At 34.1% G+C, this 26,534-nt stretch overlaps 1 protein-coding gene across 3 annotated transcripts; it reads right to left on the reverse strand.

The window, feature by feature from the left end:
* Positions 1-848: 848 nt before the first annotated feature.
* Positions 849-26,504, reverse strand: klhl4 (kelch-like family member 4). Of its 3 annotated transcripts, XM_047802094.1 has the most exons (12): positions 26,276-26,431; positions 23,376-24,057; positions 12,171-12,338; positions 11,650-11,786; positions 11,164-11,360; positions 9,494-9,706; positions 8,143-8,329; positions 7,643-7,867; positions 5,753-5,915; positions 3,793-4,005; positions 2,513-2,684; positions 849-2,041 (listed from the first exon to the last, which is right to left on the reverse strand). In XM_047802094.1, exons 2-12 carry the CDS (start codon positions 23,798-23,800, stop codon positions 1,982-1,984), a joined length of 2,160 nt encoding a protein of 719 aa, XP_047658050.1. In that variant the 5' UTR covers positions 23,801-24,057; positions 26,276-26,431; the 3' UTR covers positions 849-1,981. The 3 variants fall into 3 exon arrangements, with proteins under 3 accessions (XP_047658050.1, XP_026991269.1, XP_026991268.2); XM_027135468.2 differs by lacking the exon at positions 23,376-24,057 and having other exon boundaries at positions 26,276-26,504; XM_027135467.2 differs by lacking the exon at positions 26,276-26,431 and having other exon boundaries at positions 23,376-24,264.
* Positions 26,505-26,534: the final 30 nt, after the last annotated feature.

Here is a 26,534-nt window from a genome sequence, read left to right on the forward strand (position 1 = left end):
GCTGACATTTGAAAATATCAACAAATAAATCATTAATTTTTTAAAGGTTAAAGTACAATAGCTTTTTGTGCTTTGTTATGTTCCACAAGTTTCATTGAAGACCAATAAAACTTTTGCATTAAAGCCTAAGAGAGCTCCATTAAGAAGGTACCACAAATGGCCAATAACTTGAATGCATTGTTAATAGTCCTGCATTGCACCAGCCATTATACACATATGTGATATGGCCTGTGTGTATAAGTGAGCCAAATGAACCATAACTGCTCCAAAATACTGTGGTCAAAAATAGATTTAATCTTAATTACAACCCAGTGGCATTTGAGCACATGGTAAATTATATAACATTAGATCAATTAAGCACTTTGTTACATCATCATAACTGCTGTAACTGCTGATAGATTAGGTTTTTTATTCTTCTAGAAGTCTCAACATGTTTTTACATTATGTATCCACTCGATGGCAGAATTGTAGACTATTCCTATACACAAATCAGAATTTTCTGATTCAAAGATCACTGCTAAAAGGTGACATTAAAAATATTGTTTTAGCTTTATTTGATTGAAATTGTCATTATATTTAATGTTGTAGCTTTTTTTATTATTTAATAAAGTTTAGATGAAACCAATTCCATAGTTACTGAATAACTATACAGTAGGACCTTAATAGTAAATATAATAACTTAAAATATAAAAATTTCCATCACAGACCATCAAAAAATGATTGACAGATGCCATTTTGAGGAGCAATAGACATATAGTTAAATAATAATCTGATGTAGTATGTGTGAAAAGTGTTTAGTGAGGATGCACAGAAGGTCACTGAAATAATTTGAGAAGAATAAAAGTAGATAAAGAGGGAGAAAAGAGTTTATTAATGTTTACATGCTATATAAAATGATGAAAATACATGTAAAGTAAAATACATGTATCTGTAAATCTTGATTGTTACAAATAGCAAATCACTAAGTACAAAGATTTTTTTATGGATATGCTTCAATTTAAAAATTTAGTCAGTTTCACTCGTGAAATATTCACCTACATGGCAATGGAAAGAGGTCACAACATATAAACGCTGCCTAAATCCGAACACAATTAATGTTGACCTCTGGAAATGGATTTCATAACATACGAAAGCATTACAGTGTGGCATTCAAATATACCCAAGCAGCATGCCAGAAAAAAAGATGATCAAAAAATACATTTATAACACTGATTCAGGAAATATATACATGACTTACAAAAACTATACATTCATGTGAAATATCAATATGATATATTTGTTTATTCACTATTTTGTAAACATTAAAAGTCATGACTACTATCACATGATACTTTGGTGTTTTGCAGCTACTTCATTAAAAGCTTCTTAAAAAAGTCTGTTGAGTAGTTTCATGCTATGTCTAAGCTTACATAAAAAGTGTATAACATTTGTGTGTGAATGATCGCCAAAACTTTTTTGAGCGTAATAACTCACAACTGGATGCAGGCTCACAACTAGACGTATTCACAGTGTTTTTAAATGAATTGTCAGAGTCAAAAATATTAAATTCTTCTTAAAACACAAAAATTAAATAAAGTCGTCTGCGGTTTATCCTGTTTTGTTTTACTTTGGGTTGCTGAAAGTTATTAATACATAAAGACACAAAATGTATAAGTGAAAACAAATCCGGCAAACCACTCTTTTGTTAATTGACTGGTTTATATATTTATCTATCTATGTTTAAAAAAAAGAAAGATAAGAAAGAATTGTAATTTCTGAAAGTGTAAAGTGTTATATGCAGAGATTTGATACATTCACATTTATTTTCAGTGTCTACTATTGCAATACTCAGCTATTAGGCAATACTCAACAAGGAGCCCCTTCACATTATTGTCATCCAAGAAAAACAGGAATGAACACTAAAATAAAATAAATTCCAGTTGACTTCCAAAGTCTGTTTTCCACTGCTGGTGTGTCTCCTGTAAGAGCATGGCCTGAATGCTCAAGGCAATTTCACCACCACTACACAGGCTCCAGCTCTGCCAATGTTCAGCGGCACCTCCTAGAACAGCAAAAGGGACAGAGGTTAATGGCCAATATCCACAAGTGTGACCCTATTAAATGCACCCTTCCACCCTTCTTCCACTCACATTATCCCTTTATACTGCAGGTCTTTCTTATACAGTGCATGTGTCTATGTGGTAAGGCATAACTCATGCTCAGTCAGTGAATGAGAGGTTAACACATGCCATGTGAATGTCTGAAGGGTTAAGTCAGAGTGTGTTCATTGCTATTGTGACATGATGGAAAAAGTGCTCAATAGAAGGAAAGCCTTTTGCTTCCTCTCAATGTCTGTTGAGCATCTGTCTACTCCAAAAACATTGGAGTACCAACAACCTTATATTAAATAGGCTTTATTTCAAAACTATGGTGTGAAATCAACAATCCTAAAAAAAATAAATAAAACAAGGTCAAATGTTGAGTAATGTGACAAATGCAAAAGAATGCATAATGTAGCACTGTTCAAAATTACCTCAGTCCACTCGTTATTCTGTGCATCATAGGACTCTACGCTGTTTAGATAGGACTGGCCATCATAACCACCCACTGCATACAGCTTGTCACCAAGCAAACACACTCCCACCGCATCACGTGGAACACTGAGGGACGACACTACGGTCCATGTGTCGGTTTTTTGGTCATACCTGCCAGCATAGTACAGAAAGATTTTTATTCCTTGCTCACGGATTTTGAGATACTTTGCGATAATCAGTAATATTAAAATCGCCATCAAATTGTTTGTACTCATCTAGTGACTTATCTAGTTCTTCAAGATTACATCAGATGGAAGTGTAATATTTAAAACCATGACAATATTATTAATTAGTCGTTATGGATCAATAGATATTTATTTAACTTCCACATTTGTTATAATTTAATTATCATTGACTTATGTTTGTTAGTAGTTAATACCTATGAATTCAAGTATTATATAATGTGAATATTTATTCTTTTAATCTAGTCTAATAATGATCAGAGAATTAATAATAATGGAATCTTAAATATGTTTTTTTTATAATTTTATTTTAATTTTAAGTAAAAATGGTCAATATGTTCTCACTCTCTCTCTCTCTCTCTCTCTCTCTCTCTCTCTCTCTCTCATACACACATACACACACACACACACACACACACACACACACACACACACACACACACACACACACACACACACACACACACACACACACAGTCTAGTCTCAATATGTCATGTTTCTCTGTCCTTCCCTGAGAAGCACAATCCACACAACACACAAGAGTATGAACACACCCCAGACTCACAAAAGCTAAAACAATCACTTGACCCAAATAATATAAACAGTTAGCAGTAAGAATTTTTATGAACTAAATTAAAAATAATTTGTCATTTTTGTTACATTTTTTATGAATTTTATTTAGTAAGTATTTTTATTATATTTTATTAACCTGTCGTAATTTTTAAAATAATTATAATAATAATAAATACTAAAGCTGCCAATTAATTCTATACCTACAACCAAACCTAACCCTAACTTTAAGCGTGCAGTACCGCTGTATGACCAGCAGGGGGAGAACGGAGTCAGTTTAAGCCCCACATTCCATAGCGGTAAGGTAACTGCGGTTTATTTTCTTTTTTTTCCAAAAGGAAATGCGCGCCTGCCTGCGCAGACAGGAATCCTTTCAGGAATTTTACCCCTTCCGGTAACTGAGCCTTAAACATTTTAAAAGCTGTTCGGTTTGTGTGGAGAAGGATGTTTTGCTGCTACTTCTAACCTCTCCACGCAGTCAGAGAGGCGAGAACAGTGGTTTGAAGCTGGGGCGTCATGGCCGCCGATAGCGTACAGAAAGCCGTTGTTGGTGGCCACGCCCACTCCTCCTCTTCGCTTCGCCATTGGTGCGCACATGCTCCATTTGTTGGTGTGGGGATCAAAACATTCCATGGAGCGCAGGCACGAGCTCCCGTCACGTCCACCTACAGCAAACAGTCTGAAACAATAGAGTACAGATGTGATATATTCATAATCATTACAATGGCTAAGCCTTTTTTAATCGTCAAACGGCATGTTAATATTCTTCATGAATAAGCACACATTTGACAGTATAGTCTGGCCAGATTTAAAGGTGACTGTCACAATTGACAACCACATGCCTTCATTGCCACACCTAAAAAGTTGGGAAGATTAAGTTTATAGTTTATATGAAAACACTGTGGCATTTAAAATTAAATAAATATATGAAATTGCAGAAAATAAACAGAGATCTGGCAATACTTCACTCTGATTGTCTTAATTAACATGTGATCATTCCTTGACTTTTAGTGTAAGCCTCTTTCACAGACATATTCATCTGTTTTCTCTGGTTAATGGTATACATTAACCACAGTGTCATTTAGCTACATGCTGAGACTAGTATTAATTAGCTGCTGCTTCATTGCTACATAAGGAGAGTGATGAAGCAGAGCTTTAGTCTGTTAGTCTAAATGGACTAACGGACTAAGCTCTCTTAGACAGTCATCTCTGCTCAAACCCTTAACCAAATGCACCCTTAACCAAATTAGTACCAAAATATCTAAACACATCACAGACAGTTCACTATAATCTTTTTTTTTCAAGGTAGACTATTTATTTAGAAGCTTAAACTTAGGCCAAGACTATGTGGATTATGTGAGTGAACTATACTGCTGACTATAATAGATGGTTTGCATTGACCTTAGTCCTTATTGAATTCTTTCCTGGAGGTACACATGGTATAAATGTGTTTCATTTACCAAGTAAAATAAATAAATAAATCATGACCTAATGTTCGACAGTATTTAACATAATATCTATAATGAGAAGCATTATAGATGTAAGCATTGTGTGAATGTAAGCATTGTGTGAAATATGGGTCAGAAGTGAGCAAATAAAAATTGCAAATGAAAAGGATATGTGAAAACAACAGAACTCCTCTAATGGTAAATGGGTTACGTATGGGTCTAAATAAATCTGGGATAGATAGATAGATAGATAGATAGATAGATAGATAGATAGATAGATAGATAGATAGATAGATAGATGGATAGATGGATAAATGGATAGATAGATAGATAGATAGATAGATAGATAGATAGATAGATAGATAGATAGATAGATAGATAGATAGATAGATAGATAGATATGGCAAATGTGGCGGATTATTAAAATTATATTTATTCATCAATCCATTTTCTGTAGCATTAATCCTACACAGGCTTACTTGGAACCTGGAGCCTATCCCTTTTTGACTATGCACACATTCACACACAGATTCACAAACTACAGACAGTTATGAGATGTCAATCATCCTGCAACATGTGGTAAAGGCATTTTATAACAACTGCGTCATATATCCTGTTTTTAACAATTCAGTATTGGAAAGGGCACACAATGAATCACACAAGCCTCGAAGGGAAGTTTCAAGGTTGTGTTTTTCTCTGAATTCAAAAATGCCCTAGGGTTTGTCAGTCAGTGTTATCTTTGAGATGCATGGCTCAAGAAGAAATATCAGTCTGACCTCAATATTGGATATTGGTTATGGTAGCTATAATATATTTGAGGGTCCAAATGGCACTAAAAAAATAAGTAATGCTCTGTAAAAAAAATTTGTATTTCACATTCATATTTTCTACCAGTCAATAAATGTTAAATCTGTACAAGAAATACCAGCAAAAGTGATTTTGGATCTGTAAAAAAAAGGTAGAGACAAAATCGCTTACTTTCCATTGAGAGCAGTGACACCCACTGTGCTGCGAGGAGTGGACATACTGGCCACATAATTCCACTGTCTTGCCTGGGGGTCCCACCTCTCCACTGTGTTCAAATAGCTCCATCCATCATGCCCTCCCACTGCGTACATAGGCCCTTCCAAGACTGCAATCCCTTTTCAAATGAAAGAAAGAATGTACGTGTGTTTTTTTTCTATGTAATGGTATGTATCTCCTTAATATTATCTCTTGGCACATTCCATTTATTATAAGCTGAGCTACAAAAATGGCAAAATTTAAATGAGACTGCCATTGCATTAATTAAGATGAAAATCAAAAGGTCCTCTCTTAAACGAAGCACGAGGAGCTGAATACTGAAGATTGCCGATTGGCTGGCCCTGAGGAGCAACCATTAAGTATTCATACTTGCCGCCTCTGCTGCAGAAAGGTCCCTCATGTTTCTGTAATAAATCTCTGGCTGTTGCTTTTTGGCTCTCGACATATAAACTGTCCTTTGAACCCAATTTTGATTTGGCTCTAACATTGCGCTGTTGTGGAGACCTCATTTTATGAAGGTGCTGTAAATTCCACTGAAGAACACTGCAGTCAATTTTCTTACAAAATTGCCTGCCATGTAGTTGATGAAGATTTTCTTGTCAGCTATTCTCTGTGTTGGCATCAGATGATTTGTGTCAGGTACTTTAGATGTGTCCTCTTATTTGATTTGCTTACAAGAGTTTTAGTGTGTACTGGTAGTGGATTGTACAGTCACCAGATTTATGTGCACAGCCAAGCTAATGGAGTTGTCTTAATCTTGTCCAATTCGCTTCAAGTGCCATTAAGGAAACAGATGTGGTCTCTTAAAAAGGTTGCATCTCCTTTATTCAGTTGTTTATTCTGCACAAGTTAGCTTGTTTAGTTCTAAGAATCAGTCAGTCTTTTGATCCACTGCCACATCCATGTTATTTTGTTAGTTACTTTGTAAATTTCAATAGAGTTGTATAAATTATTTACATTATTAATATCGATTTATTTACTTATTGAATGATTTACATATTTTGCAAAAATTTATTTTCATTTGTGTGCAGTGTTTATAGCACTGAAATTTCTTTCTAGGACTATAACAATCATACTGTATTAAATATACATTAAACTTTAAACAGTAATGCCATTTACTGGATGCTGGTTTCTTAATTTTTTTGGGTTCTCTTAATTCTACAATATTCTGGTACTGAAATTAGCCCCACCTAAACTGGGATACAACTGCTAAGCTCTGCAAGTCCTGACCCATTCTAGTTTCAACAGAGTCAGAAAGCATGTCAGTGGTTTCATTGTAAGTCTAATTCACTCACAGCAGCGAGTGACTTAAAATAACAATCCCATTCAGGATTTCATACCTTTTGGAGATATTTCTCTGCTCATTACAAAATTTGGTTTATCATGGGCAGTTATATTTCATAGAATGTTAATTTTAATAAAAATTCAGAAAAACACTTATGAAACACAAATGAAAAATCAGGCTTTAACATAAATTGCTCTTGTTCACCATATACTTGGACATCTATATTTGAAAAAATACATTTATTTTACCAACATGACACTGAAATGTTTTTATTTTGTTTACTTTAAAACCATGTCATTGTAGTAGAATAGAAAATGTGAGAATTTGACCATGTGAAAGGATTTACCAGGATGTCAAACATTTTCATGGATAATATATAATATATAATAACAAAGAAACCACTATGTTGTCTGCCCTCAAAAGTGTTATACAAACTCTATAACTGGATTTTTCTAAAGAGTACAGCAAATCCATTTCCCATTGCACAACTGGTATTAAAATATGCATGAAAGTATTATATAATAGGCAGAAAACATTTATGAAAGACGTAAAGTGTGTACCTAGCCCATGTCTGTGGGTTGACATAGGAGGCATAGTGGACCACACTTTAGTGAGGGGGTCATAGCACTCCACCATATTGGATGTCTTGAGGCCATCCCTTCCCCCTACCACATAGAGCTTGTTATCGATGACTGCTACACCAAACTGAAGCCTCCGGCCATTCATTATGCCAACCTGGATCCATGTATTAGTGCGAAGATCATACTTCTCTATTGTTGTGGAACCTGAAAGCATAGATTCTTAGTTAATTGCTTGCAACTTAAAAAAAATATATGAATAATTATATTTTTTATCTGACTTCCAAATATTCAGGACCAAGTGTTTAAGTCCAAGTATTTTTTTTTTAATTGACATGTAGGTTATAACCTTTTTAGTCCTTCAGATGCAGAAATTCATTTATAATAATATATTAATTCATTTTGTTAATATGTGCTGTGTGGTGTTAAATAGTACATTACTGTATGAACAACAACTCAGAGTAGAAAAAATAATTGTTCACCTTTTGAAGCATCCATGCCACCTACTGCATAGAGAGACCCCACGGTGGACTTGCGTGGTTTAGTTCTTGGACTTTGTAGCATTGGCCGACGCTCTGGCAACAAATGGTACTTCATGGCTTCCATCAGTAGCTTCTGACATTCCAGATCTTCAGAAAACATCTTATTGTTTTCCAAGTCAGCAAGAAGCTACAACACACATAATGACAAATCTCTCAACGTTCAAACAATATGGTTATACAGGCCTTTAACATTTTTTTATTTATATTATAATTTCCAAATACAGTGATGGCTGCCTGTAATTTAAAATGGAATGACTAAAATCTATCAACAGTTCTTCAATTATATCACAAGGTCTGATAAATGACATAGTAGCAATGATTTTACTTAATTTATGATTTCTACATTTTTACACAACAACATTTTCTAACTATATGTCATAACCCTTTAATTCATACTAAAACCCTTTAGTGTCCTTTTGGGTACTTTGTACTTTAATTGTACAATATGTGGTAAGAGACCTAGTCCAAACATGTTCCAGCATTACATTGACCTTGAGCAAAAAGCAAGGTCCATGGATTGCCAAGGTTGCAATGGAAAAATTCCAGTGGCCTCCACAAAGCCCTGACCATTTTTTGCTGAATAAGCAAATCTCCACAGCCATGCTCCTAAATCTAGTGGAATGCCTCCCCAAAGAGGTCATTAAAAGAGCAAAGTAGGAATGGGATGTTCAAAAAACACATATAGGATGTGTAAGCTCAGTGGTTAATATGTTGGACTACAGATCGAAGGTTGTGAGTTCAAAGCAAATCAACTCATTGCATCTGTATTTCACATGCACCTTCTCACATATGCTGATGATGATTTATGTTTATGTTAAATAGAGTGTAATGGATAATATTAGCCTAAATGGAGATGCCATACATTAACTCTGTGTAATCACCTGACATGACTATCGCTGATAGGCTGCATAGTCCTACAATCTTGGCTAGAAACAAATCATCCCCAGCCTTACTTCTTCATAACATTTTGTTTTCTTTTCTTGTGACCATTGCTTGTGTCACAAAATAAGCCAAAATGACCTTAAGGTATATGATAACAGTTAATAATGTGTTATGCATGCCAAAAATAAAACTTTATTTGATGTCTTTTTATCCTAGACATTTTAGCACATTTATTTTAGTTATGACTGTCAAACAAATAACAGTAAGTGATTTTGTAACATTAGTCATTCTGAATAAAAATGATCCAAAAAATATTTAAAAAAAAAAATCTTTTTCTCTGCACTAAGCGATTGCATTAAATCAAGAGCTGCTCTACAGATCAGAGCCTGATGGTGTGTCATAAGCAAACCTGAGGCGGCAGAAGGGGTAGGCGTATGTAGGCAAGTAACAATCCTAGATCTTGTTGCCGATGCTGCACATCATTGCGCACCCACATCATCAGTGCCTGGAAAATGGTCTCTTCATCTGGAACATTTATGTCATCGCTGGACAGTAGCTTGACTATTTCCGTTGTAGGAAGTAAGAGAAACTCCTGGTTCTGAATGACTTCTAAAAAGTGTTCCTGAAAAATTAATGTGGTCTAATTAGAAACGTTCAGTGCAGCACAGCAGTGCTGTTCAGTTGAAAAGAAAATGCCTTGTAAGTATTACTGTATATTGCACTGAACCTCACAAGTCATTATTTATTCTTGAGCTAATTTAAATTCATATTGTTCTACTTTATAATGTAGAAGCCCTAATGTTAATCTAATGCATAATCTGAAAGGATCTCCTCACAGTCTGGTCTAATGGCCTGATATTTAATGCTTTGCCTGATTATTGCAAAGTTTGTTCTTTAAAAGTGTTCTATAATGTTACATTAAGCCCAAAAATGACATATAAGGTAATCCATAAGGAACTCCAAAGAATGCCTTATAAATCTGTTATGATATTTTTATTTGAATATGTAATGCACAATTGGTTTGATCTTTGAAATTCAATAGCACATCAAAATGTGTCCATTGGCTTTTAGAGCTTAGCTAATGGAAATTAGATGCATGCATGCATTGATTTTTTTAGCCGTCCTTTAGTATGGATTTTAGTCCTTCTTCCGTTGGTGCTTGTTTTTCATTACATACAGTTGAAAGTATTAATACTGTTTAAGAGTTAAAACAGATTAAAATGGAGCAAAAACTGTTTACACATGGTGGGAGGATAGGTAAACCTCTTATTTCCAGGCTTATTATTCAGTTGTTCATGTCATTATTGTGTAATTGCTGAGAATTAAGTGTTGAATAACTACAATTATACTTTTAGAAAATTCTGCCTGGTGAAAGACAGCTAAATACCAAAGACAGCTCTTACTTGAGACACAGAGTAGCATAGTGCTTAGGTTACCGACAGACTGACAGTGTTATACAAAGAAACAGGATGTCAGGATTGCACAGGAAATGGACAAAAACAAGATTATCAAAATAAAACTTTTTTAATCTGAACACAAAGGATGGTGAAGCAGGAAGACCTGTTCACCCCCTGTCCATTAGGGAAGTGATTGTAAAGGAAGTTTCCCTGCTTGTGCTCTCTGATTAGATTAATGTCACTGGTCTGGGAAGGACTGTGTAAACAGCCTGTGCAGATGTCTTTCAGGAGATAACAGTCATCCTCCTTAGTTGTTTCCGCACTTGGGCAGTGGCATGTCATCTGACAAATGTGTGTGGTGAGTCCTGAAGCCTCAGAGAATACTAAATGTGTTGGATGTGTTGGGTTTTTTGGACAATGGCTGACATTTCACAAAGTAGCTTGTGCTACATTTGAAAAACATCAGGAGGCCTGCATATACATACTAAGGCACCTTTGTGGAAAAATAAATAATGGAAATAATGATAGTTTATGCACAAATTACCTAGAATGAATTACCTAAGTGAAATTGTTAAATAGAACAACAAAATTCTGCCATTTCACTTTTATTTTAAAAATATATGTACATTTCAAGTCATTTTAATAGCCTTGTAGCTATTCCAAACATAGTCCTATGTCTTACCATGGTGTAGTTGTGTGCCACATTCAGCAGATCCATGCATCCTTGAGCATCAGCAAATGAGCGGATCCCCAGGCAGTTAGATGGGTGAAGTTGTTTCATTAGAAAGTTGCAGCAGACCTCAATAACTTGCGAGAGCTGGAGAAGACATGCTGCAGCTAAAAGGCTCTCAATTGTCTCTTCCTTTAACTCAAGTACACCTATAAATTAGAAAATAGTAGAAGAAATAAATCTCAGAACTCCTTGCAACTGAAGAGGATTTTTGTTGACTCACGTAATGCTAGTAGCTTTAACTGTCAGAGAGAATGCTTTCACAAGGTAAGAAATGAGGTTGAACCCAATTGTTAGGTTTACAAATTGATAGAGCCATAAATGCTAAAGTACCCAATAAAATAAGCTCTTTGTATTATGTTATTTTATATAATAATTTAAATTATATTAGAATGGCTTACAAAATATACATACATATATATTAAACTAGATACTAACCAGTGTATGCAAAATGAACTAATGATCTCAATGCTTCTGGATCAACACCTTCCATTTTGATTTCATCCTGTTTTGCCTCCCGTACATTGTTGGTGAACATGGCAGCAAAGTAATCTGAAACTGCACTTAAAACAAGCCTGAAATTTAAAAAAAAACAATACAAAACCAATTATTAACACCAAGGGTTAACTTAATCATAGTGATATTTACCGTGTCGGGAAATCATACTAATAAATCTTCCCATAATTTTGATGAAATGTATGTATAGTCTCTTAAAGCTGATGAGATGAAAACATAGGATTAAAAATTTATTGGCCATAAGCCATTTTACCAAAAAAAAATATATATATATATATATATATATATATATATATATATATATATATATATATATATATATATATATATATATATGTTCAGGTAATATGTCTATATCCTATAACATTCAAGACTGTATCTCTTTTACAGGTCTCTTTCAATCACAAGGATTGGAGTATAAATTTGACTGAGAAAATATTTACCTATGTGCAGGGATCTTATGATCACCAGCTATTAAAAGCACATCACACAGCTGCTTGTGCTGCAGGTAAGTTTCCATCTTCCGGAAGGTCTGTTCTGCATGGTTTGTGGCCTGGAAAAACTCATCTGAGCAGTTAGTGCTCATCTTAGGGTAACTACTCAAAGTCAACCTGTGGGGAACCAGAAGATCAGAGGTTCATTCGAAGCCCATAAGGGGTAAGGGTACACACAGTGTATCTAGTAATTTAGCTTTGCTACTTTATATGCCAATATATACAGTATATCTATCAGGGGATTTCTTATTACAGACCTAGATGAAACTATCAGTTGAATCAGTTGGATAATGTCTGTTTTAAGAGTGCTATTTATGTAGTGTGATGCATTTAGAAGCAGGTAAATGCAATAATATTTTTCCTCAGCACATCCCAATTAGAAATGCATAATAGAGCATATCTCTTTCCTTCACACTTGTCTTTCACACTTTTAAATTAAATCCATTAGAGCTGAACTCTGTAAATAAGTGGATTGAGAAGCATAATATACCAAGGGGGCAGCTTAACATTAAAAAAAGTTCTTCTTGTGGATAGACATGGGCTCAGCATGGCATCTGGCTTCTTCCCAGCACTGTGATCATGTTAATTCTGAGCTACTCTCCCTGCAGACTGGTAGATTACATGCTACTGTGGAGCATCTCAGTAATCCTTCAAAACCGTGGCAAACAATCCTAAACTGTTATTTTGGTGCCCTTCATGGAGCAAATCCATCACTGACATTAAACTAGTCCAAAGTATGTCCTTCTTTCAAAAGTCCTGTTGCCAGTGAATGTATTTTTAACGCAGAGCTCTTGAATGGTCGATTTGTTAGAAGGTGATGATTAATTTTCTGTAAAGCTCATAGTAGTGCAGACTGCAAGGATATTATGCTTAATTACTGTACGTATATAAGATATATATGCTTATATAATATAATTATATGCTAATATACAACATGCTTGTTGTATTATGTTATTGTTTATATAGTGATTATTTAAACAGTGACTTATAATGCAGATGTTTCACATAAATGGATAAAATATGTGCAATTATTGATAAGCTTTTGATAAGAATTTTGATTATGAAACAAACAGAGGCTCTGTAGTGTCTCTGAAACAAGCTCTGTAGTGTCTCTGTCATAGTGTCTCTGTCAAGTCGATTTTTTGTCTTATTTAATTCAGTATAGAGTCAAATGAGGATGGTGAGAGAATGACTGTTTCAATGTGCTATAAATTAATTAACAGGAAAAAATGCATCTTGTGGGCATTCCACAACATTACATCAACACCTCACCCAGTTGTTGACTGCATGGTGTATGCAAATTATATGTAAATTAATTACTTAAATGACCTTTGAATTTCAAAATTAATTTTAAAGAGAAAGTCTTGGATGACATGATTGTTGATTTGGTTCACTGACCAAAACAGCATTATTAAATATGTTATATAGAATCTAATCTCTATTATCAGGGTTAAGTATTTCATATCCTGTGTGGTACTGTTATCAACAGTACAGAGCTATATTATCCAAAAAGAAATATGAACCATCTCAGTAGTTTCATAAGAACATGGCCTCTCTATTAAACTGTGGTACTAAAGATGTAATTACATAGTAAATCTCACTGAAGGCTGTTTTGTGGAATCAACGACCTTATGAACTATGACTCTAACTACAGAGTTGGTACTTCAAGCAGCGTCCTAGACTTAAAGGGCACACGTGTACTGCCATCATAATTCATCTTTTTTTTCTACCTCAAGCACACTGCAGCTCAAATTAGCTTGATTACAGAGTTCACACCCTCTATATTTTTAGCTGGAATTAATTATTCCCTGTGATCTGTCTCCTTATGGCAAAAAGGATGTAACTGCTGTTTTAGTGCATCAAAGTGATCATCATGCAGATCGCATATCACATCTCTGTGGACAAAAAGACAAGGTGGAAGTATCTTACCCAGATAAAATAGATGAACAAAGTCCGATAAAAACTAAAGACCTAAAAACTAGGTACATAGTATCTGCTTGCCTAAACATATCTGCTTGCCTAAAGATTTAATTATTTCAAAGTGAGAAATTCTCTTTCACCTTGATCAAAGGTAACCTATAACATTTTCTTAGGTACAAAGGAACATATCAGAATTGCTTAGAGTGAGTGTAGTTTTTGCTACTCTGTTCACTTGAGACCTTGTACATGATTTGCATACATAGTTTACTACATGTCCAGGGTCCCCAAGTCATTAATATTTTAATGCTAATGTTTGCTGCTTATACAGAGGGCATTTGGAGGTTTACAGTACAATTACATGTCAGATAAAATGCATCATAATATGTTGTATTTACAGTAATATCACCTATAGCTGAGTAACATCAGTTTTTTAAAAAATCCCCCCAATGCTGAAACATCTTGTTTATGAAATAACTTGATATGCACTTAGCTAAGTTATTTCTTGTTAATTTATATATATGGATAATTTATTGTCCTACTGCTATCTGTTCCCTAGCATAAAGCTGTGTTTGATGAATAAAAAATAAGGTGGTATAAGGTAGTGCTTGTAAACATGCATTTTTTTATTGCCAGCTTCAAGGAACACACAAAGGACTTTTTTTATGTCTCCCACTATCTGGGAACACAATTGCTTTTGTATTACTCTCTCAGAGGCCATAAATTTCCAGGAAACATTTATGTTCTTCCTTGGCTTTACTTTATGAAGGACAATGCATACCATTCCAGTGAAAAATGCACCAAATTTGGATAAAAGTGTTAGAAAACAAAATTTCTCTTAAAACTCTTGGCTAATTTATCATAGAATATGAGACATGTATGAATATCTAGAATATTAATTTGGCTTGAATATTACTTTTTGTCTTTTATAAGTTCTGGTAAAAGATAAGTATAAAACTGTATACTTTAAAAAAATTTATTTGTTTTCTGCACAAAACAAAGAAATTGATAGACAGACTGGTTTAATTTGAAAATTAATGATATAGCTCAGTTTATCTCCATATCCTAATGAATGCTATGCAATGAGATTTATCCAGGCAATTATTCAATGCACAGTGATTTTTTTTTTTAATAAAACTAGGAAGAACTAGCAAGCAAATATTACATAATTACTTTATTTTACAGGTAATATTAGACTCATAACACATTTGTTCTCCAGTGTGACATTTCAACATACAACATAAAATGTTACTGCCCCATTGTTGTATGGTCAGCTGCATTTTTGGTAACACACAGCATAAATGGAGAAACTACAGTAGTATGCAAATTTAGGCCTGTTATGCTTATTGCATTAGTGTATGAGAAATAAAGGCACACTAAGGTAATACAGTAGAACAGAAAATTTCACGCTATGTTACTAATATAGAGCAGGAAAGGTAAACTGTGTTATTAATGTAGAGCAGAGGATTTACACTATATTGGTAATGTAGAGCAGAAAAGTCACACACTATGGCAATAATTTATAAAAAGAACACTTCCATTAATTTTGTGTGGAAAAGGCATACTGGTATAAATTTAGTGTGGAGAAAAGACACAGAATTTTATTCATTGGTGTAGAAAAGGCACGCTATGATATACTGTGACACACTGTTTTTGAATTTGTTTAAATAATGTATACTAGTTCAAATCTGAATAAATAAAAGCAATGTGGTTGGCTTTAATTTTATTTTCTACTTAAGAAAAAGCAAGATTTCTGACCTTGCTCAAACTCAAGCCTTAAACATTCTTTGTATTAAATTATATATTAGTCTTCTGCTTTAAGCATAGATTTGTTTGAATCTACAGAAATTAACTTTGAAATGTTTCAACTATTTACTGCATACAGCCACATTCTGATTTTTCTCTTCATGATATCATGAAATATGTTTCTAGCTCATGTTTTTAAGCAAGCCCTGCTTTTAAAGATACATACAGGTTTTGTCAGAACAGTCAGAATCCTTTAAAGTCTTGCAATTATTAAGGCATATTGTTAATTTTGTTAAAAGTTTGTTATTGCTTCTTAATAACATAAACAGATAAATGAAGCAGAAAAGGTGCATGATTAGGTTATGAATAAAGTTGAACTCAGTAAACTATCTTGTCTGCCTGAAAGAGTTCCAAAAAAAGAAAGTAAAAACACAGAACCTGGAAGATGATGAACACAGGCTACTTTTATAAGAGGATTATATCTGACGGCAGCGCCTCACGGCAATGTGTTACAGAAAGTCTTTATCACTCAGACTGCCTGGGTACATATTCATGATCATTGTCCTGCTATGCTTTAAAGCCAGATGTGTTGTGTACAGAACGGCTCAATTTCTCTTTTTCCGGAATCTGTGTTTATGGAATCCCTCAAATTTATGCTCAAAGAGTTATTTTTATTTAGATCATATAGTGTGCTGTAGAGATAATTCTGTTCAAACACATTCAAAGAAAGCTCTATGTTGCTTGTAGGCATTTATCATTTTCTTTTGCCTGTCAGTCTTGACTGAAATTAAGTATAGGCTGAATAAAGATTTCATATTGTTTGATGAAAGTGAATTGAATGCTAATATAAATGTCCATTTCAGGGGAGCTTCTCAGAAATACTAGATTTTCAGATACATATCAATGCACCCCAGAGTCTTTATTTGTTTTGCTTTGTGGATTTGTGGATTTGTTGTTGAATTCGCCTCTGTTTTAGTAATAAAGCAACTTATTGTCATCATAGCTATTTTATCTATTTTATTTTTGGACATTAATCAAAATTCATAAAACCATAATTTCTGCCTTGGATGAATAATTGTTCGAAAGTATTTGCGTTTTAAATTTGATTATTACTTCGGCAGTTAGATTTTCACAATCTTTGTGCTACATCTTAGAAAATAGGGCTTGTATATATTGTTTGGTAACAGGATTGTAAAGATCTGCTGGTTTTATACAATAAGGCTGTTTTGTGCTCTTTTGCTGTCTGTTCTTACATGCATATAAAGAATCTAAAGCCCTTGCGATTACACTCAGGGTGGTATATCAGTGTACTAAAGCTGCTGTTTTTGCAAATGATTTTTTATTTTTTATTTTGATGCGACTTATCTAAAATGTGTACCCCAGTTCCACCATCCTGTGACTAGCATTTGCAGGTGCAGAACTGATAACTAGACAAATATGTCTGAAGAACGCAAGTTGAGAAAGAAAATGCCATAAGTAACACAATTCTTTACTGACAATTCATTTTTGAAAATGTAAAAAAAAAAAATCCGCTTTAAAACAATGTTAATATAATGTCATCGTTTCATTCAAATTAGGTAAAATAATCAAAAATGGCTAGGGATATAAATAATTTGCACAAAAATTGAGAAGGAAGGAAAGATTCTATTGGTGTTGAATGGAATAAATCTGCACTGCAGAGTGCACATTTTAAAACCAACCTCAGGAAGGACCCCATGCCAGATGGGCAAAAAGATAAAAGGATTTTTCAAGGTATCCTTCGTCTGAGTCTTGCCTGTCACTAACACAGTTTCACTGCTGCTTTCAGCTGAAAACCTATAATGCTGTTATGCTTTACATATATTTTATTTAATTATTACTTGTTTAATTTATTTTTGATAAAGTACATGTTTATGTAACTGCTGTGACTGCTGATTATGTACAAATTAGAAAAAATATTCTAGTGGTCATAACAGATTGCCAATATACAATCAAATTAAACTTCTAATGTTCTCATATATTCTCTAAACCAAAATGAAATCAGGTGTCTAATACATGTCCGTTTTATGTCTTTCTAATATTGCAATCTCCGCAGCTGCCTATTATGGGTGGCTCCCAATTAGGTTGAGGCTAATGGATGTGTGGACAAATTTCTAATTTGATTTAACATTGAGTCATGACTGCAGCAGAATTTATTGCTTGGGATTAGCTTATTAAATTCAAATGACGAGAAGTCCTGACGCATCAATAATTTGTGTAGCAGCTGCATTGCAGGAGACAAGGGTTTACTGCAACAGCATAATAAAGATTTCATATTTAAAAGTGTATGTAAATATGTACTCACAGTATGCGTTTTTTAGATATCCTGCACATGGAACATTATAGGTACTCATATGAAAGTAAGTACTATGACAACAGTGTACAGTATACTACAGTATAGTAAAGCTACATTCACTTCATGTGAAAAATAAGAAAATTGCATTTAAATATACCTATTAAGTGCCATTCATAGAGTCTAATTTACACATATGTTGATGAGCTGAATGATATAGTGTCCATAGTTTGTAATATAATCTGAAAACACCGGCATATACAGTATACTGTAGATAAGCCTTATATACCACAATTACCATCCAATGACACACACTTTAGCCCAGCTCCACCAACTGACCATTCATATTACCATGAAAAGGACACAACACTTTTATCCACAACATATTTTTTCATCCCCTTGCTTTTTATGCTTCATGGCCCTTTTTTTTTTATTACTCCTTACTTTTAATTGCAGTCAAATCTTAAATCTATGTCATTATTTCTTATAACCCTACAGAACCAAAATCTATAGGCTGAAAACTATAATAAGTTCTTCTTTTATCTCATACTTTCTATAAAATAAAGGCCCAGCTTAGAGGGCTTTTTTTTTGTATTTGTAGGCAGATTGATATATTATAGTTGCTTGTCACAAAAACAGGTAAACCAAGCCAGGTTAAAGTCCTTGCTCAGGTATAACTGGCTTTGGTTTTCTTAATAGGTCGTTCCATGACAGAATAGTTATTATGCAGTGCAATCATTTTAATCTCTATTAGTGCTGTTATTGCACTTGCTACAGAGGCATACATTCACCTCTTAATATATTTTACTTCATTAAACCTGGTCAGTGACATTCAAGGTGTCAACACCTTATGGATATATGATTAATCTGTACTTGAGATGAAGCTCAGAGAACACACATGACTTACAGTACTGCTCCTGCATTTTTGAGAGGGAATTGAGGTATAATTAAAACTAACACCTGCTGACTCAAACCTTCACTACTTTTACCTTAAAAATTCTCATACTCAGTGCTAAGGGCAGTTCAGTAGAGGATATACGTGAATATAATGCCACTCACCTTACTGAAGTACAGAGATTGGTGATTATTAACAGAAATTGAGCTCAGAAATTCATACAGATATTATGAGGAAATTCAGCTTAAAAATCCATCCTGTTATGACTTGCAGCAACACTGTACATGCATCCCAGTAAACATTACTGATCTCTCCCAAATGTAACAGCCCAATAACAAAAATAAACTGACAAAATTACTTGTGTTTTATCAAGTGTAGCCTAAATAACAGTGTCTTGAATTAGAAAAGACTTTGCTATACAGAAATTAGAAAGATTTTCAGAAAGTTCCAAGAGATATCTGTCTCAGGAGTTGTTCTGAATATTCTGTAAATTGATATTTGTTGGTATAATTTGTTATTGAAAAATTACTTCTATAGACCTTGCCCATTTCTGGTTAAAATCAGAATCTGAAAAAATATATTTTAGCATTACACAAAAATAAATACATTCAGGTATCGTGGGAAAGTGGAAGGAAACTAATCATCCCAGAAGCAACTCATATGGACATTGGGAGAACAAGCAAAACTTCACAGAGGTGATTAGGAAACTGATATGTCTTTGTGAGCTAGAATGTATATCTTACTGGAGTAAATTTTATTGTTCTCATGTGGTTGCGTCAAGATGTCAGATAATGTGAAAAAAATCAATAAAAAAACCTGTCTATGGGGCAATTATGTCAGACATTAGAATCACTGTATTAATACTTTTCACTATTAACAACTAAACAGCAGCAAGATAGGAAGTGCTATACATGCATAATGTGAAGCAAGGCAAAGGATGAAACCACAGAGAAGATCCCACAAAGATGTATGGCTTGTCACATGACAGATGCTTTTGTTCTTTTCCTGTAAGACTCCAACGACAAACAGGATATGACACAGCTGGAAAATAATCCTCAGTTTATCTCTTTCCTGCCCTACCCTGCTTTTAGAAGTCCAGCCATTTTAATAGAGAGAGAGAGAGAGAGAGAGAGAGAGAGAGAGAGAGAGAGAGAGAGAGAGAGAGAGAGAGAGAGAGAGAGACTCTAATCAGCATGGCTTGAAATGAAAATGTATCAAGTCTCCTACCGAGACTACTATGCTGAATTATGTCAAATTATGCATCTCCAGTTTATGATCAGAAATTAGAACCCAGCTGGCAAAGCAAAATCAAGTGAATTTTTTTTCTAAGCAAGGATGAAATATTTATTTTTAAAGATTCATCCTCAACTACCATCCTGAAATCTTTGAACTGTTTATACAGAAAAGAGTCATTCAGTATGAGGAAAAAATTATTGTGCATCCCATATTGTGCATCAGCTATAGAGGAGATATACCATCTTGCTGCTGTTGTATTAGCATACTGTGCATTTACCCTTTTCCCTCTGTCTCCATCTGTGTGGGGATCTCATTTTGAAAAATTCATGAGGATCAGGTCTCAACCCTACCAGGATTATTATAGAAGATCAACAGAAACATTCTAAACTTAGCCCTGAGCATACTGTATGTTCTAAATTGCCAGTGCTTTAATGCAGACTGTTTCATTACAAAAAAAATTCTCATTAATCTTATTCACCAAATTTAAATGATAAAATCAAATTCTCAATGTTCTCTAAATGCATAATTGACAGTAGAACAAACACAAAGCAAGGAACCCAATACAATGAAACTGTCTCTCTGTCAAGATTTACTTTCACGTAGACTTGAATGGCAGCCTTACTTACCGCCAGTGCAAAGATTTATTTATCAACCCACTTAGGCCACCTTTAAAATTAGCTTTCACATCTGAGTAACTAATGGCATGAGAGAATAATAAAGTGCATTTTGCAGCTTGCTTACTTCATCACACTCACTAGCTTGATATTTTCAGCCTGAGCAGGACCTGATGGTCATACATAAATCATACACTCAGGTGCAGATCTATCTATGTATTCTGGAGACATGTTAAACTGCCTTTGTGGATTCACTGTAATCACTTTGTGCCTACAAGAAAATATATCTCTTTATTTACTACTAATATTGAAATTAATACTGAATACAATGTTTTGTAAATGTATATTCAGTACTCATATAATTTACAGAACAATATTAAAAATAATCTTACAGTTAATGAGATTTTCACATCCTTAAGTTTGAAACGTAATGCCAAAGGCTCACTCTTTTAATAAAAGTGATGTACAGTAATGGCATTTCCTGTGGTGAGGCTTACAAGCAATATCAATCAACTGTCAAGGCCATTAACACTATGTAGGCTTTCAGGCCAATGTAGTAATTGCCATGTGCTTTTAAAGGGTCAGGCCATAGAAGTTGCTTAGTCTATTTCTTGCACATAAATCTAAAAATGAGTGTCTCATTCAAAAAAATTTTCAATCTTTTTTCATATTTACCCACTGTAATTGAAATTATCTCTTGCCTATTAAGAGAAAGTAAAAAAAAGTTAAGCTTTAGTGACATACAGTACATATACACTATTTAGCAGATGACTTTATCTAGAGCAACTTAGATATTTAGCTAATTTTTATACAACTGAGCAACTGAGGGTTAAGGGGTGGAGTGGCAGCTTGGTGGACCTGAGATTTGAACTCACAACCTTCTGATTGATAATCCACCACTAACCACTAGGCTACCACATCCCGCTAGTAATGGAAGAAATTCTTAGGGATGACTTGTAAATGATCATCAATAAGAGTTTGGTTACTCACAAAAAATAACCTTCAGCCTGCACATTGATGCAGATAATCTCTTGTTAAATTGATTATCAAAATCAATGCTATGGTATCATGGAGATTTATATTATAATATGCATATTATTTAACAACTAAAAGATATTGTGAAAAGTAGCCACAAAGAATATATCTGAATGAATCTGTAACTTTGAGATTAATTGTTTTAGGGTAATTATTTACCAAATTAAAAATGTACAGTTTTCATTGATAATTTTGCTCATATTGCCAAATTTGTGTTTGTGCGGGTGCTAGCTGAAATAGACTCAGCCCAAATAATAGTTATTTTTAACCAGCTAAAACAGGCATGATAACCCTGCTTTTGTTTGTAATGATATACCAAGTCAAGCATTATATGCTTGTATTTGTAACATACATTTATACATACTCTATATTTGTTGAAAAGACTCCAGTAACATCCCTTTATATACTGTAGCAGGTGACAACACCTCTATATGAAAATGGATTTGAATCCTGCCATACTACATTCTGCTAGATGTAAAAAGATAAATGTAAAGCCATTTTGTTCTTGATGCCAATGTATACAAGGCATATATAAATTAATTTCGGTTTCTCTATTAAACAAATGTATTACTTTGTAATTTATTACACCTGAACTCCACTGAAACTCCACTGTCTTCTACAGCTAATTAATGTTTTTTTCCTTACTTGATTTAAAGTCCTGTGCTCTCTACTGCAGTTGCATTATTGCTGCAGTATTTAAAACTCTGAGCAGAAATGCATTTGTATGCACTGAAATAAAAAATTACAGATATATTACAAAATGGCAAAACTACTTGCATATACTGCTGTATCTTACAGTACGTGCTGTATGTGTGATAAAAGTACAAGCATGGATTGCTTCAGTTGTTGCCAGCAAGATGTCAGCCTAATGAATAATTTATCTTCAGATATTTCAAAGAGCTATGTTTCTATACCCCATGTGCAATGTGAATGAACTCTCCTTGGGTGAACAGTGGTGGCAGCTGCATGTTAGAGTCAATTGGAAAATGATTAACTCTGAGTAGCCAGCATATTTGCAATGCCAAGTAGTAAACACAACAAATGACAGTAAAAAAAACCCTGCCGTTATTGAGTTCATGTGACTGGTATAATCAGTTTTACTGAAGGTTGAATGAAGGTTTGTGGTTAAATATGTTAGCCTTTACATTGTTTTTATTTAATTTAAACCATTCATGCTTGACACTCTGTACAGCTTACTGTAAATCCACCCACTGCCAGAACATAAGCTCTGCCATTCAACAATACTAGCTGATTAATTCATTACAATATGCAATAAATACAAAAAAAAGTATCTCCAGGTGTAACAGCGGTTCCTCTGTGTTTCTAGTTAGCTGTAAGCATATCCTCACTGGTTTTAGTTTCTATTTCTTCTCAGATTTATTTTGTTCGGCTTGTTTTACCTGTCAGTGGCTTCCTCCTCAGGTCGCTCCTGTGGGTTGCTCTTCAAATTCTCCTGGTTGATTTTGCCATTCTCTTTACCAGCACTAGAGAGACAACCATTTTTTGGAGACTCCTCGCTAGCCTGGAGGTGCTGGATGATGTTCTGCTGGTGCCATGATTGACTGCCCGTCCTGACATATAAAGGTGTTGGGGCAGAGGTAGGAGAGAGAATGCTGTGCACCGGACTGTTGCTCTTACGAAGTCCTCCTCTATCCCGAGAGTGACTCTTTAGCCGGCTCTGGATTGGTGTTCCCCCATGCTCAAATCCCTCTTGCTGAATGTACCCCCCATTTCCTGCTGATGTCTGAGAGGAATGACCAAACCAGCGCCAGCGAAGTCTAAGGATCTGTTTTACATCAAACTCCTTCTTCCCTGACACAGACATCCTATATGCCCTAAATGTGGTGCCAGTGGCTCATGGAATCCTGACAATAAAGAGCCGGAGTCTTACATTCAGTAGATTCTCCTTCTTCTTTTGTCTTTTCGCGCTCGTTGTTGTCGGTGAGCGAACAGAGTCTGCAGCTTTTGTCTGAAACCCCCCCTTCCAACTCTGTCTGCTGCTCCCGCTGTTCAGTTATAGCACATGCATGATAGACTCTGTCTTTCGCCTTCTTTCCCTCTCCTCTGCTGCCCAGTGTCTTTCTGCATACACCCATGAACAGACAGAGGAAATAAACCAAAATGAGAGGCACTTCCTAAAGCCCAGCCCAGTTTCCAAGAGCTAATGATGCTAAACCAAAATGACAGAACAGAGGTCAGATCCTAGTGAAATAAATTATGTAGCCGGAAAGCATAGGCAGCAGCACTATTATCCTCCTCAAGCAAGATCCACTTTTCCTCTAGCTTGCACTCTGCAGGTCTATTTTATGCTCGCACACATGCACACGTACACCCCCCCTTCACACACTCTCTCTCTCTCACTCACTCACTCACTCACTCTCTCTCACACACACCAAATACAGTCGTTTCATCTGATGAGGTTCCATGGGACAATCTCTTATTGCAAGAAACCATCCAGAAAAAATATATAATCGTACTAGTGAACCTCAAACCGCATGCATCCTCACTGAGCTAGTAAATAAGATACAGTAAATTCTGGAGCAGAGCAGTATATATTTTGTGTTCTATTGCTAATACAAAGATTCAATAATTTAAAAATGCAAATATTTGCAGGTGATTACTATTTTAATTGTTTAGCTTAAAGTTATATTCTATTCTGTATTCTTTTTCTAAGGAGATATTGTTTATTACATGCAGCCTGTTAGGTAAAAAAATAATAATAAAGACATGTACACTATATATACAAGCATACAGTATACATACAAGATATACAAACATATACCACGGGTACAGAGAATGATTCATATACTGTATGTGGTGTACCTTATGTTGAACCATTTGTTGCAAAGTCTAAAAATATGAGAGCAGTTTCCTGTTTAACAGGCTTGGCTCATAGTGAATAATCTATTCTTGCTATGATATTGTGTTTGCTGCAAGATCAGAGATACACAATATATGTCCACTTTAATAGGAAAACCTGTACATTCATACAGTTATCTAATCAGCCAATTATGTGACAGTAATGCAATGCATAAAATTATGTAGATCCTACAGAAGTTATTTGGGGATAACTGAATAACTTCAGTGATGACAACTCTATGATAATTACTGTTAAACATTAGACTGAATTCATGACTGGTTCATTCCGAACACAGCCATGTCCCTAATTAAAGAGTGAGCATAAATATATATATATATATATATATATATATATATATATATATATATATATATATATATATATACACACACATCAGGTTATTGTAACTTTTTCAATTTCAATACATATATATTTTTTATACTTATTTTTGTATTTATTGTATATTTAAATTTTAAACACTATTTTCCCCACATTGTATTGTGCTTGCTATTCACTTGTTATTTAATTGTTGTGGACATAACTAACGTGTTACCATAGGGAATGCTAGTACTTTATAGTAGCTAGCATGTTATTGCAATAACAAACCCTGTGGAACATAAATGTTTTGGAAGATATTATAGCATTGTAGTCCTCAACATATTTAAGGACTCCTTTCCTCATAGCAGTCACACTTAATTTAAGCTTCAAGTATGTCTTACTACTCTTAACTAGAAGAAAAACAATGCTATTCCTGAGAATTCAGTCTCTGATGCAAAGTATACATTTTTTATGAAGTTCAAGGTATAGTATTTTTAGTAGTACTGTTTAATGCTACATGCTTTATAGTCAGAAGATGCAGTGAAAGAAAGAAGCAATTAAATGTAACTTAATTTGATATACCAATGATTCAGATAAATAAATACTGGACCGCAACCATCTAGACTATATACGTATACATGTTTTATATATATATATATATATATATATATATATATATATATATATATATATATATATATATGTTATAATAAGTACAATGATAATATTTCAAAATGTATAAATATTAAATTATTTATAAATATAGAGCAAAGGTATTTAATGTCATGGCTTTTTTTTTTTTTTTTTACTTAAAAAATCAGACAAAGAAGTGCTCGGTTACTATTAGAAGTACACTATTAGTCAGGATAGTTTATATTTTCTTCCAGAATACATTTTAAACCAGGTCCTTGATCTTTTGTTGTTGTTGTTCTTTTGGATAACACTAATTACACATTTTTTAAATATATTTTTTCACATTATTGTACATTGCCAGTAATTAGAACAAATAACTAAATCATAAAAATATAAATCGTTTACGTTTCATCCATTTACATGTAATAATCAGAATGTGGTGTCATACTTATTACAGTTTGAGGCTACTAAAAAGGAAAGACATCTTACCTTCCAAAGATAACAAGAAAATGTATCCAAGTAAGCTGCCTATACTTTTTTTTGTTAATAGTACCACAATGTGTCTTTCTAAATAAAATAAACTTTGCTTTTCTTTCTATGCCTCTGCAGTAACAGACTATGAAGCCTTTCCCTCCTTGTGGAAAGTGTGTTCTTTCATCCACGTTGGTCTCATTGGTCGATTCAAAGTAATCAGGAAATCTAGCATCATTTCCTATTTCCTTTGCTTACATAACTTTTCAAGCTAGGA

Source organism: Tachysurus fulvidraco, chromosome 17, assembly GCF_022655615.1.
Source record: "Tachysurus fulvidraco isolate hzauxx_2018 chromosome 17, HZAU_PFXX_2.0, whole genome shotgun sequence".
Classification (NCBI taxonomy): Eukaryota; Metazoa; Chordata; class Actinopteri; order Siluriformes; family Bagridae; genus Tachysurus; species Tachysurus fulvidraco.